A 12634-nucleotide genomic window follows, 5' to 3' on the forward strand; every position below is an offset into this window, starting at 1 on the left:
TCTTGTTCAACATTTTCGCAAAATGGCGGAACAAAGATTACAAGAAAAATGAAAATTTGAATTTCAGCGTTCAAGAAAAGCCAAATATCGCTCGTTATAAATATTGATAAATAGTATGTATATACCTTTTGCCAGCAATATTCTAATGAAGACGAATCTGATGTTTAACACTATTTTCTTTCACAATTTCTGCACCGACGACTAGAAGCGTCCGTTGTTCTACGAAGTTGTTGCTTGTTTAGTGAACAAATGCTGCGCGATTGTCGATAACACTCGAGCCGGTACGATTCAATGTCAAAATTTATGTCGTTTCAATATAGGCAACCGAGTATACGCCTAGCCGGTCGACGGGCAACGGCAGCCGCACGATCTAATAAATCAACCCGTTCGTGATTTTAATTTTTTCTTTCGTTGCTGATATCAAACAAATAATACGACGCTGTCGCGCTAAAATTCGCCGAAACATGTCCAAACCGAGGGAAGCCAACAAGAACAGCTACTGGTCCAACTACGCGAGTCGTATTATCCTCAACACAGCCTCACATCCCATCGAATACGCTAAAGTTTTGATCCAGGTTCGCATAGACATAGAGTAATCAACTAGAAATAAATTGATATCTGTAATAAATTCATTATAATATTGCAGCTTGGCTACGAGCCAATCCCACCACGCCCATGCACAACGTTTTTCGGCAAACCGGCGCTGAAATTACCGAATATATTTGACTATGGTAAAAATCACATCTTATGTCAGAGCAGAGACATTAACTCAATTTGTCGGTGTTAATTGATTACAGTAAAGCATATCAAAACCGTGGATGGATTCGCGGGGATGTACCGAGGGCTTGTCCCTAAACTATGCGGTAGTCTGGTATGTGCAGTCACTACAGAGAAGGTTCTACAAAGATACGCAGGGGAAGTGAGTAGAGACGATGATGAAGAACATCAGCAAAACGTAGAGGATCCACGCGGGAAGTTCGTCAAGGACCTCAAACGGGACATTGTTAGTCGAACCAGCGCCATCATCATTAGCCATCCTTTTCATGTGATCACCATTCGGATGATGGCACAGTTTGTTGGCAATGAAACCAGATATATGTAAGTTAAAACTCAAAAACGCCTTAATAATCTTCGATTTTATGACTTTGCCTTTTCAGGGGTTTATTTAGTTCAATTGGAGAAGTTTACAAAGAAAACGGAATCCTAGGGTTTTTCTCAGGACTAGTACCACGAGTATTGGGTGATATTATTTTCATTCTACTAGCTTCTTCGCTCACATTTGCAGTTAACTCCTACGTCTTTGAGGAACCAGACTTGCAAATGTATACAAATGCAACTATGTCTGTGAGTATAACCATCACACATCATAAACTTACATTTTACGCGCTAATTAACGTTAAAATTCATCTGTTTTTGTTAATAGTTCCTAGCAAGTGCCATTACTTACCCATTCCAAGTAGTGTCCAACTGCATGGCGGTGTCCAACTCAGGTCTCGCAGCCGGCATGCCACCACTGATGCCGATGTACTCCAACTGGTCCGACTGCTGGTTCGACCTCTCCAATCGCCAGCAGCTGAAACGCGGTTCTAGTCTCCTCATCCGCTACTACACCGGCCCGCAGGTGATCATCAGCGGCCGGCCTGTACCACTGCCAAAGAACGACAACATGAATCTAAGTTATTAATCGTTGCATCACACCGAAGAAAAAAAAAAGATATTTATAGCATTTCTTATCGTCGTTCTGTAACGAGAATTGTTAAATTAAACAAAATCTACACACGCTGCGGCCATATTGGATTTTCTGTGTTTAGCAAAAAGGAAAATTCCAAGTTTTACTATTTTAATTAAATAGAAAACAATTACACTAGTGGTTGTCTCTTCGTCTATTCTGTCTGTAAATATATTTTTGTTTCAAATCTCGTGTTATTTATAAAACGAACGTAGCCGACGAAGAAGTGATGGCGTCGTAGATAAACGTATTGTTTAACGGTTTATACTGATGCGTGATCAGTTTGATTATCTCATGCGCCGCGCAGCCTGCGAGAGTCGATGAAATCGAATGTAATTCAGCGCCGCCATAACGGCACACTTCGTGTACACGTTCATCGCGATAAATTGGCGCACAGCCCCATTCAGTGAGCAACTTACCAATGGTTGACTTGAGTTTTAACACATCCGGTTCGACCTGGTCGTCAAACTGGCCGGGATATACGTTAAATTCACTTACAAACCGATCCAAACCTCGTAAAATTACGTAATACATTATGAGACTATCAGGATCTTCTAGATATGAACCCATGTCAACTGAATTTCGCTGATATTCGTCTGCGATGCACGTTCCGCGGACTACATAAAGCTGATTAGCGTGTTTGCAGAAAAGTTTAACTTCTGCTTCGGTTATTGCGTCCGCTGGTTGGTTGAGGTTGCGTAGAATCTGTGTGACACGACGGTGCACTGCTTCGACTTGTTCTTGTGCTCGTTTTTGGTAGAGTTGTTGAAGAGCAACATAACTTGTAGTGTCAGCGGCCATGTCAGGAAGAGATCCGCGTAATGGCAGTTGTCCTTCACTCTGGACTAACTCACGAAGTGCAGAGGTCATTATCCAAAATGATGGACTCTTAAATTAAAGGAAAATATAATAAAAATTGTCATGTAGTAAAATTACTTACATTTTCTGTTAAATTTGAACATTGTTCATCATCGAAAATTGCTTGAATAGATGCTGGAATTTTAGCCTGACCAATGGCAGTGTTTACAAACTGTGATGCCTCTTTGAAATTTTCTTCTAAGTTAAATTCTTCTTCGAAATTATTCTTGAGAATCATTTGTCGCAGCTCGTTTTTCTCTTGTCTTGTAATTGGATAATGACCGTGTTGATTGTGAAACTTTTTTAAATAATAATATAAAATCACCACAGCTGGGACATGACTCCTTTCTTTTTTATCCAATGTACTTATGTCGATTTTATCCAAGTGTTCTTTCAGAGCAGGCCAGGGATTCTCCAAACGTAGATCGGGATTTTCATTATCTGGATGCGTTTCGATAACGGTGTGTTCCCGAACTTGTAGGCGAATGTAACCCAAGAAACCTATACTTCTACATGATATTAAAGGAATACCAGCTTCCCATAGTTGCTTTGATAAGGGAATCAACATTCTAAACAAAATTACAATCAAATAAATTATAATCGTGTATTTTTTAAAGTTTAAATTAAATTTAACTTACTTTTCTGGAAGGCAAGATGCGATTACAACTGTGAAACTACCTAGAAAATCCTGATTCTGTGCCATGACATTTTCCAAAGACTCATCGATATAATCACCAACAACTTCTTGATTTAATTCAATCAGACTCTGAGTTGCTGCTTGTGCTCTAGATGTTCCTACTGATTCAGAATCTAAAAAGAAACTAAACTTTTCTTTTAGTCATACTGGTAATAAAATAATTAATAAAAATAACATTTACTTTGAACCAATATCTTCCTGTGTGACTTTCTCTCCATCAATGATTGTGAATGCTCCGATGCCAGGCAGAACAAGTGATTTGAGTATTTCAGTGCCCAGTGCATTAGCATTGATTAGACACACCTTGGCGTTTTCTAACAGTTGTTGTCCATGATCACCCCAGGGATTTTCATTATCTGGATGCGTTTCGATAACGGTGTGTTCCCGCACTTGCAGGCGAATGTAACCCAAGAAACCTATACTTCTACATGATATTAAAGGAATACCAGCTTCCCATAGTTGCTTTGATAAGGGAATCAACATTCTAAACAAAATTACAAACAAATAAATCATTATCTCATGTTTTTTTAATTAAAATTAAATATTACTTACTTTTCTGGAAGGCAAGAAGCAATTACAACTGTGAAACTGCCTAGAAAATCTTGATTTTGTGCCATGACATTCTCCAAAGACTCATCGATATAATCACCAACAACTTCTTGATTTAATTCAATCAGACTCTGAGTCGCTGCTTGTGCTCTTGAAGTTCCTACTGATTCAGAATCTAAAAAAGAAACTGATCTTTTCTGTAATTACAACTGTAATAAAATAATTATAAATATTAAATTTACTTAGAACCAATATCTTCCTGTGTGACTTTCTCTCCATCAATAATTGTGAATGCTCCGATGCCAGGCAGAACAAGTGATTTGAGTATTTCAGTGCCCAGTGCATTAGCATTGATTAGACACACCTTGGCGTTTTCTAACAGTTGTTGTCCATGATCACCCCACAATCTGTAAAGATTTTAATTAGTTTAAATACATTTTAAGAGTTGGAGGAAATGTTTACCGCAATTGTCTATCATATCTTCGTGTCTTTTCATTTTGTTCTGGAGACTTTGGCGCTGGCGAAGACATTATTCTATGGAGAATCACATAAACACTACTAAAAACTATAAATTCACTTTGGTTTTACAGTTAATATATAACTAATTTTAATATAAATCGAGTTTGCTATGAACAAAACCCCGGTTGTTGCGATCGGTGTTTGACACAAACTCATGACATACAATTTTATTTTAAGGTTAGTTTTAGTACCCGGGAAAGATTGCACAAGTTTAAAACTTCATTTTAAAAGTTTAAAGAAACTATTACTAAAATAATATTTGATTAAATATTAATAATAAGAGTAAGAAACATAAATAATAATTTTACTCACATATATCACACAAAGATCTAACCAAGTTTTATTTATAGGTTAGAATGTCGTCCAAGTTACGAACTAGACTTTCAAACATTGCCAACGAACTAGATGACTTAGAATTGTATCTTAAAGCAATTCAAACAAAGACAAACAATGATAAAATGAGCCAATTTGAAAGCAACTCTTACGATCTAATATTTTACATTATTTTATGCACAATTATTGTACTTTTTGTTTGGTTTTGCTTTGATTACATTCAAGTCTCTCAACTGCCATATTCAAGAACTAAGTTAAAACAATTGCAACAGGCAACTAAAGTAAGTATTAACACATGAAATATTCCTATATTAATAATAATTCTCACAGAATAACGACACCGTACATGCATTATCCCTATTGGAACCGAGTTTAATCAACATAAGCGCCAATGGCTACACACCATTTTTGGTATATTAATTCCTAATCATTTTAATTATTAGCAGTTGACAATTTTAAGTTACTTTACCAACAGTGGGCTTGCTCGAATGGAAACACTGTCCTGGTGAAGGCAATGTTATCAATGGGTGCCGACATAAACGCAAAAACCGATAACCACGAAAACTCTTTCTACCTCGCTGCTTTCAACTGCGTGTGCAACATAACAAGCAAAGATGCAACATGCATCCACGCATTATTTCATGCAGGCGTAGATATAAACATGCCAAACAACCGCGGCATAACACCTATACAAATGGCGGCGTCCTTCGGGCATGCGCGATTGGTGCAATGGCTGATTGCAAAAGGAGCAAATCTTGACGTTCAACCCTCACTCAAAGAGATCTCCTTATCAAATGGTACTAGTAAACTCATCTGCAACTACAAACGTATTAAATCAATCATATTTATTATTAGGTTACTCTGATGTCGCTGCACTGTTGCCTAAGTCAAGGTAATTCACCCTAAGAAACAACTAAAAACCATGTAAAGTATTTGTAGACTAGATTTTAATAACACCGAAGAGTTTTCCTGGACCACACGCAGGCAACTGGCACGTTTTCTCCTCCATTTCGGTCTCAGCTTCAGTGCAATTCTCAACACAATGCCGCCATCTTATCTGACGTCCTTTACCACAGGACACGCTGCACGACGACCAATCCGTCCAATGTCCCCATTTCGAACCAGTCTTTCCCTCGTTATCTTTCTTCGCCTTTTTCATTTTATTATTAATCATTGGCAGCAAACTGCTTGGAGATGAAAATGAAATAGACTCGGGAGTAACCGATTTCTTATCGGATTTGCGTTCAATCTCTTCAATTTGCTCCAAAACTTTCGCCAACAAAGCTCTGATTTCTTCATAAGGTTTACTATCACTACGTTCAACCCCTGGCGTCGAAAAACCCCTAGGTGTGGTAAGCAACATCAACTTTTTCGTTGATCCACGCACTGGCAGCGTTTGCTCAACCACCGAATCGAAAAAATTCACTTTACTCTTCTCATTACTCGGTTCAAACGTCGTACTATCACCAAACATACACACAATTTCAACCAATGATATAATCATCACAATAATCAAAAGATATAAATGCATGATTCATGACACAACAGCAAAATAATTTCGTGTGACAGCCACGTCGTATACAAATTGAAACAAATTTTTTATTCGATATAAAAGTAACGTAGAAAGAAATTCAGGTACAATTCGGGTTATTTCTTTCTTCCTCCTCCATCTCGTGATAATCGTATTAATCGTACACAAAACCAAATGCAACTACTCAAGTGTAATTTCTCATTGTCCTACGTTATGCACATTGTAAAAGACGAGACTCGCTACCCTTATACGTATAAAACTAGTAACTGAATGTATTTTGATTGATCAAGTGAGTAATCATCTTGCGTGTGCGCTATTATGTACATACAGTTTATATACAATGCAATTGTTCTATATAAAAACGTGTTCGTTCGATAAATAGTCATCTCATTGACATGGTTAGGCTAAATGGCTAGCGGGGACGAGTGGTCGCCGTTTAAGGAATAAATCTGTATAAAAAGTACCTGAAAGAGTTGCTCGTTATGAACCACAACAGAGATTCAACGCTATTTTCTAGTAGGATATTCGTTTGCTTTCATTTTTAGGATGGACTACACAAGTATCTGTTATCTCATCTCGCACACACCAAAAGAAATTTACAACATAGCTGTTTGTTTTCGGTGTGCGGATGTGATTAACACGACGGCTGCGAAAAAGTCGATGCTAGTTGAAAAAAACGAACCAAGAAACAATCATTTGCAACCGAAAACGCATTAGTATTAGAATATCATTCAATTGTTTGTATTGCTACTTATACATTACGTGTTACTGCCTATTGGTTACTGCCACAACGATAAATCCACCTTCAACATCTTCAACCTTCTAGCAATAAACGTTGACTAGGTCGTAATTTATTTATTTGTCAGCACACGCACTGCGGAGGCCTGATTTTTGTGTTTGTGTGTGGGTTTGTTTTAAAATGTGAGACCGCAGAATTTATCTTCGACTAATCTAAACGTGTCGTCCAAACTCCTCCAAAAAAATTTCGTATGTCAGTCGGGCAGAGTGGTTTTGGGCCTGAAATCAGAAATCTACCTTATAATTATTACATATACAGATAAAATAAAAAAGATTTATTCTATTTCCTGCGAGGAAACAAATCAAAAATCATACCAAGCAAACTCAAAATGTAAACGAATCTGCTTATTATTAATATACTTTTTATTGAATATTTCATTTTACGAGTTATTTATGAAATATGTATGTCTAGTAATCACATTGAAAGAAAAAAGAATCAAATTTACGGGCAGATGCAGCACTCTCGTCTGCACCGATTGTCGTCTGTACACTAAATTAACACAAAGCGGCAATTTAGCGCAATGATAATAAAGCGGATTAGCTGCCTACTGGTTTTGGTTGCGGCGTCTGCGTCTCTTACCATCGTAGTTTAGACTTTATGTTTTAGCATAGGCACTTTTTCCAAGGAATGTTCTGTGTGTGGCTGTTATTTGTTTTTTTCTTTTAAACTAACAATTAACGTTGACCTTTGCTTCGCTCTCTCATTTATCGTTTCCCCCCCAGTTACACTTATCATAAAAAAGTCAGCTATGAGTATCAAATTGTGTCTTATAAATCGTATGAAAATAGGTCGCGCATGGAAAATGTTTTTATCACAAGAGAAGAATGAAACACGCTGTTTTTTTTTTTAAATAAATATTTAGATGGCAAGCGCGCGCGCTACACGTTATCAGTCTTTTCTAATCGTCGATCCGAAAACGAACAAAGCATGCATGATCAGAAACTATGCGTGCGTGGTGTTGGTGTGTATGTGTATGTGAATGTGTAGAAATGCGCAGAGTTCGCGTTCTAATCATAGTGGAATACGCAGATAAGGAATATTTGATGCGTTACGTTTCGAGAAACAAGAAAAACACACGCATAGAAATCTATACGTATCGTGTAACATAAAAACTAATAAATAAAGTACTCCTCATCGTCTGTAGCAGCCAGTAAGTCTTAGAACAACAACAACAACGTTGCGTGTGTTTGTGCTACCGAAAACAATCGTGAAAAATAGTGTCTCCTCCGTCCGTCCAGCTAATATTAATCAATATACTATATAAATACGGCGTTAATATGCAATAAACTCTCTGTCAAACTTTCAACTCTCGCTCAAATCAAAATTTACGCATTGATATGAATGAATAATAACCATCGATAATAACAAAGAAGCAGAATCGCGAAAACCATCTCAATCTTTCTTCTATTTTTTTAAAAGTTTGTTGTGTTTTGTTTTGCGTCTAGGTGTTTTTTTTAAGTAACGGCGTCGTTCTCGGATCAAGCTTTGAAATAAAAGTAGTACGCAAGGAGCCCCCCAGTAATTGCAATGCAACCCGTTACGACAAATGGTTTGTATAGAGACCTCTTGAATTGCGTCCACTGCTCGTTTGCCTGCTGGCGTCGCTTCATGTCGCGCACTTGCGCCGCCAACTGCTCGTTGCGCTCCAAGCGTTTGCGTTGTCGCAGTTCGGTCGCCGGCGATAGACATCTTTAAAGATAGAAAATATTATAATTTTGAGAAAGAGATAATTTTCATTAAAATACCTTTCGCTGTTCGGTTTATCAGATTCCTCCGACCGAGGACTCTCAGTTTGGTCCTGTTCAGTCTCATCCTCTAATTCGTCTACGCTGCTACCATCTTCATCCTCGCCGGGCACTGTCGGTAATGGTCCATCCGGACACGGCTAAACAATCACAGAATATATTTACACTTCAATATTTTCTTAAATAAAAAAAATATTACCTCTTTTTCACTATCACTGTCCTCGTAAGTAAAGTCGCTGAGTGACGTGCTGTTGGGTATTGTAGGTAGAGGCCTATCACCGGCCGCAACCGCAGCATTCCTTAGACTATCATTACGCGGTGGAGGCAGAGGCGGCGGCTCCTCTTCATCGGAACTGTGTGCCTCCGGCACCTCCTCGGTGCTGTTGCATATGATTTCCGTATCGTTTTCGTTGCAGTTCTAAAACATCATCATACTTACACATCCGGCCTGTAAATCAGGATAGTTGGAATGATTAGGAAATGATTGAGGATGATGATGGATGATGATTCGGTGATAAATTGTGGTATTTATTACCTCATCGTCAATGTTGTTGGAATTCTTATTCAGCAGTTTCTTCGCGCCCTCGATGATTGCTTGATATGAAAAACGCAATTGTTCCGGTGTTTGAATCAACCCGATCCGATACTGACGCATTTCCAAGAGGATTTGCTTCACGTCCACTTCATTCACACCAAATTGTTCAATCTACAATCCAAAAAAAACATGTAATTATGATTTAAATTTGTAGGTTATATAAAATTACCAAAACTAAACACGAATCAACTAAGCAAAACGTCCCCGATCGTCCAATTCCAGCCGAACAATGAACAACAGCCGGGCCGACATTCTCATCCAACACGCCCGCCTCACGCACCTTCCTCAAAAACTGCAGAAATGCAGTCGGTGAGCTCGGCACGCCGAAATCCGGCCAAGTCGTATAGTGAAACTGGATAATATCGCGCGATTCTTCACTCTCCACGTCTGTCAGCCGCAGCGTACGCGTGAGATAATGTGAATAATCATGGTATTCGGTGTATTCCACCGTCAGCCCGACATCGTCCAGTTTCAGCATGTGATCCTTGCCGGTCTTCGCCGGCCAGTACTGGTAACACTTCTCCTGCTTCTTCTCGATGAGTTTATTGAGCATCAGCACGGCGCGGCTGCGCTGCTCCCAGATCATCAACCAGAAATGGCTTACTGTGTTGCAGAGCGGGCCTTGCGTGAGAATGTACGACCGGCCGGCGCGTTTCACGCTCACTATATTAGCGTTGATGTAGTCGGTGTCGCCCTTTTTAAGCACAATGCGACTGTGGTCGTAGGGCATCACATCGCGGTAGCGATTCAGCACCTTGTTCTCCGGCTTGATGGACTCGGTCGCTGCGTGGGCGTTGTTCGCGGACGCCACACGGATTTGCTACAAAAGAAAATGTCAAATGTTAAAGTTTATATGGGTTGTAAAGAGTAATAACACTTGATTGTGGTTTGCCCTTTGAGTTCACATTCAGGAAAATCAATATGATGTTCAAATCAAACAGAATTTAAGCAAAAAATTGATTATTTGTTTGAATTAAAGAAAAAACTTTATAGATAAGAATATTTGTTGTTGTTTGTTGTAATGAATGCATAACAAGAGCATGGTATTTGCGCGAAAGTGGCGGAATGCGATTCAGGTTTATAAACTGTTATTGTTAGTAACAAGTGCAATTGCTAGCGGTGTATGGCAACAGCAACAGGCGCAGCGAAATGAATCACGTATCAATTAGCGGCCGTATCTGCCTCGATCAAACCGTGGGTGTTAATCGGAATGCGAGCCGTTTTCGTTTTCAGCTGTAGAGAAGTTAGATGAATGTTTACCTGATAGAAGCCTGGCCATCCATCCTTTTGATTGAGCTCCGCGTACTCGATCTCGATGCTGTTGGCGGCGTTTGTCATCGTGCCTATCGCGGCCGTCTTCTGGAAGGCAAACACGCAACAAGCGCACGGGGGGCACGCACCAGAGTGTCAGATGCCTTTCGGACGTGCGCTAGACGACCATCGATGCTGGCAATCGCACACCTCTTCGACGAGGAGCGGCTTTTCGCACCGATCTAACCAAACAACCCGCTGCGCGATCGCCGAACACACGAAAACGTTGCTCGCCTCAGATGCGTGTGCGCGAAACGTTAGCACGCCATGTTGTAAGAAGCGAGATGCGCGCCGCGACGGCGACGGCGTGCATCGGTTCGATATATTGACCAATTCTCCGTTGATTCTTATCTCTAAAACACTGATATCAACTACAAACGCCTAGTCATACCACTGAACCGTGAATGAATTGATTAATTACTGCTGGAAATTAAAAAACGCGAAATTTTAATGTGAAGTAAAACTACTAGTGCGACATCTGTACTACAATTACACCAACTAAAACGCCCTCTAGTGGAATTCTTTGCAACCTCGTAGACAGATCGCGATTTATCCAATCCACACACGAAATTTGAATTAGTTTACGTAACAAATTCTTAAAAAACATAAAAAATCAACAAAATCCATTTCGTTCCGGTCTGCTGGTTTTTATTCTGATTCGATGGTCAAATTCGGAATTATTATGCTAATATAACAGCAATTATCTCTCTAATATCAGGCAGTATGTGATTTGATTCAATGCTAAATAAAATTTATTGATTTGAAAAAGAGTCGATAAATTTCGAAAAAATAAAAGTCATTGTCCTTGTACCACATTTGAGGATGATGACCAAAATGCGCATCGCGGCAGCAAATTACCTGTTTTTGCTCGGCTATCATGCAAATTGAGTGTTTGCACAAATTGTCGGCGACGTTTTCGGTTTTAATTCAACTTCAACGTCGCTAATAAGCAAACAAAGCAATAATAGTTACATTATCATCGGAAAATTTTCACATATTGAACAAAAATTGCTATCCAAGCCATCAAAACAATAAAAACCACATTATTTGCTTTTTTCTAAATACAGACGTGATTATATAACTCAGCCCCTTGTGTTACGCACGTAATCACGCATAAAACACACAAAAAACACGACCAAAAAACAAAAGCCTTGCATTTTGACACGTTGAGTCGTGGGAAGCCGATGATAAGACGAAATTTACGTGTAAATACGTTAATAATACGTTCTGCGTTGCTATTTACCGCGAAAAAATCACACAGAATGACGAGTGATGAGTGCACGTGGTTTTTACGCGTTCTTATCCTGCCTCCCAAGAAGTAATTTATGATGATATTGTTGAACATAAGTAAATCATTCGCAGTTGGACGTTGAGCATGGCTTATGAACATTTTAATGCGTAAAATAATTAAAGCAATTTAATTTCATTGTGGAATTGATTAGAATGGTTGTGTAATCTTGTTGGAAATATGCAGAAGATGATTATGACTGAATTGCTTTGGTGTAGCTACCTTTATAGTGCGATGTTTACTGGTTTGTGTCAGATTCGTCTGGATTTTGTGTGTTTTCCGAATGTTATGCAAATATTAAGATTGCACTCACAAAGAAACCGTAAAAGCTTAAATCTCCGCGCGGTTTACGCCACAAAACGATGCATTCAGTCTTATTTGTATAGTGATTAATATTATGTACGCAAGGAAATAAGAAATTATTAATATGTCATGCAATTCACGGTGTAAAATGTGAAGAAATATAAAATTATGAAATTTTGATTTTATTTGACTGGAATCGCCAGTATTTAAAAGTTGTTATATTCAAATTAATGTAAAATTTGAAAAATATTGATTTATTGAAATATATTGCAATTAGAGATTAAAATAGAAGCATATTCAAGGATGCTACTATATAATCCCTACTAATATTATAAATGCGAAAGTCCTGATGTTTGTTACACTTTGACGCAAAAACT

At 38.7% G+C, this 12634-nt stretch overlaps 4 protein-coding genes across 6 annotated transcripts; 2 read left to right on the forward strand and 2 right to left on the reverse strand.

The window, feature by feature from the left end:
- Positions 1-85: 85 nt before the first annotated feature.
- On the forward strand, positions 86-1916 carry Mtch (Mitochondrial carrier homolog 1). The gene is made up of 5 exons (XM_065306004.1): positions 86-575; positions 647-731; positions 798-1098; positions 1158-1344; positions 1424-1916. Exons 1-5 carry the CDS (start codon positions 465-467, stop codon positions 1682-1684), a joined length of 945 nt encoding a protein of 314 aa, XP_065162076.1. The 5' UTR covers positions 86-464; the 3' UTR covers positions 1685-1916.
- Positions 1824-4520, reverse strand: APP-BP1 (Nedd8-activating enzyme E1 regulatory subunit APP-BP1). The gene is made up of 5 exons (XM_065306006.1): positions 4296-4520; positions 4076-4240; positions 3226-3408; positions 2670-3156; positions 1824-2617 (listed from the first exon to the last, which is right to left on the reverse strand). Exons 1-5 carry the CDS (start codon positions 4361-4363, stop codon positions 1928-1930), a joined length of 1593 nt encoding a protein of 530 aa, XP_065162078.1. The 5' UTR covers positions 4364-4520; the 3' UTR covers positions 1824-1927.
- On the forward strand, positions 4498-6222 carry LOC135794663 (ankyrin repeat and KH domain-containing protein 1-like). Its single transcript, XM_065306005.1, has 5 exons — positions 4498-4634; positions 4703-4966; positions 5016-5096; positions 5161-5482; positions 5541-6222. The coding sequence occupies exons 2-5, from the start codon at positions 4709-4711 to the stop codon at positions 5579-5581; spliced, it is 702 nt and encodes a 233-aa protein (XP_065162077.1). The 5' UTR covers positions 4498-4634; positions 4703-4708; the 3' UTR covers positions 5582-6222.
- A 42-nt stretch (positions 6223-6264) lies between these two features.
- Ptp61F (Protein tyrosine phosphatase 61F) lies at positions 6265-11047 on the reverse strand. 3 transcript variants are annotated; one of them, XR_010548934.1, is made up of 8 exons: positions 10616-11044; positions 9525-10175; positions 9296-9466; positions 8960-9178; positions 8761-8900; positions 8579-8704; positions 6974-7233; positions 6265-6879 (listed from the first exon to the last, which is right to left on the reverse strand). XR_010548934.1 is itself a non-coding variant. In XM_065306003.1 (7 exons), exons 1-7 carry the CDS (start codon positions 10691-10693, stop codon positions 7209-7211), a joined length of 1410 nt encoding a protein of 469 aa, XP_065162075.1. In that variant the 5' UTR covers positions 10694-11044; the 3' UTR covers positions 6265-7208. The 3 variants fall into 3 exon arrangements, 2 of the variants coding, with proteins under 2 accessions (XP_065162075.1, XP_065162074.1); XM_065306003.1 differs by having other exon boundaries at positions 6265-7233; XM_065306002.1 differs by lacking the exons at positions 6265-6879; positions 6974-7233 and having other exon boundaries at positions 7360-8704; positions 10616-11047.
- Between the last annotated feature and the right edge of the window lie 1587 nt (positions 11048-12634).

Source organism: Atheta coriaria, unplaced genomic scaffold, assembly GCF_025399875.1.
Source record: "Atheta coriaria isolate IRGN ID8LTWV9N9 unplaced genomic scaffold, Caltech_Dcor_3.1 hic_scaffold_6_pilon, whole genome shotgun sequence".
NCBI lineage: Eukaryota > Metazoa > Arthropoda > Insecta > Coleoptera > Staphylinidae > Dalotia > Dalotia coriaria.

What these genes read in the sequence shown, in the direction of transcription:
- Mtch (XM_065306004.1), top strand. Translation starts at nt 465, where the DNA reads ATGTCCAAACCGAGGGAAGCCAACAAGAACAGCTACTGGTCCAACTAC. An exon ending in ACCGAATATATTTGACTATG is followed by an intron (nt 732 to 797) that starts GTAAAAATCACA and finishes AATTGATTACAG; the next exon opens with TAAAGCATATCAAAACCGTG. An exon ending in GGCAATGAAACCAGATATAT is followed by an intron (nt 1,099 to 1,157) that starts GTAAGTTAAAAC and finishes TTGCCTTTTCAG; the next exon opens with GGGTTTATTTAGTTCAATTG.
- APP-BP1 (XM_065306006.1), bottom strand. Translation starts at nt 4,363, where the DNA reads ATGTCTTCGCCAGCGCCAAAGTCTCCAGAACAAAATGAAAAGACACGA. An exon ending in AGATATGATAGACAATTGCG is followed by an intron (nt 4,241 to 4,295) that starts GTAAACATTTCC and finishes AAATCTTTACAG; the next exon opens with ATTGTGGGGTGATCATGGAC. An exon ending in CAGGAAGATATTGGTTCTAA is followed by an intron (nt 3,409 to 4,075) that starts GTAAATTTAATA and finishes AGAAAAGTTTAG; the next exon opens with TTTCTTTTTAGATTCTGAAT.
- LOC135794663 (XM_065306005.1), top strand. Translation starts at nt 4,709, where the DNA reads ATGTCGTCCAAGTTACGAACTAGACTTTCAAACATTGCCAACGAACTA. An exon ending in AATTGCAACAGGCAACTAAA is followed by an intron (nt 4,967 to 5,015) that starts GTAAGTATTAAC and finishes TAATTCTCACAG; the next exon opens with AATAACGACACCGTACATGC. An exon ending in ATGGCTACACACCATTTTTG is followed by an intron (nt 5,097 to 5,160) that starts GTATATTAATTC and finishes CTTTACCAACAG; the next exon opens with TGGGCTTGCTCGAATGGAAA.
- Ptp61F (XM_065306002.1), bottom strand. Translation starts at nt 10,693, where the DNA reads ATGACAAACGCCGCCAACAGCATCGAGATCGAGTACGCGGAGCTCAAT. An exon ending in GATGGCCAGGCTTCTATCAG is followed by an intron (nt 10,176 to 10,615) that starts GTAAACATTCAT and finishes TTTCTTTTGTAG; the next exon opens with CAAATCCGTGTGGCGTCCGC. An exon ending in TTGATTCGTGTTTAGTTTTG is followed by an intron (nt 9,467 to 9,524) that starts GTAATTTTATAT and finishes TTTGGATTGTAG; the next exon opens with ATTGAACAATTTGGTGTGAA.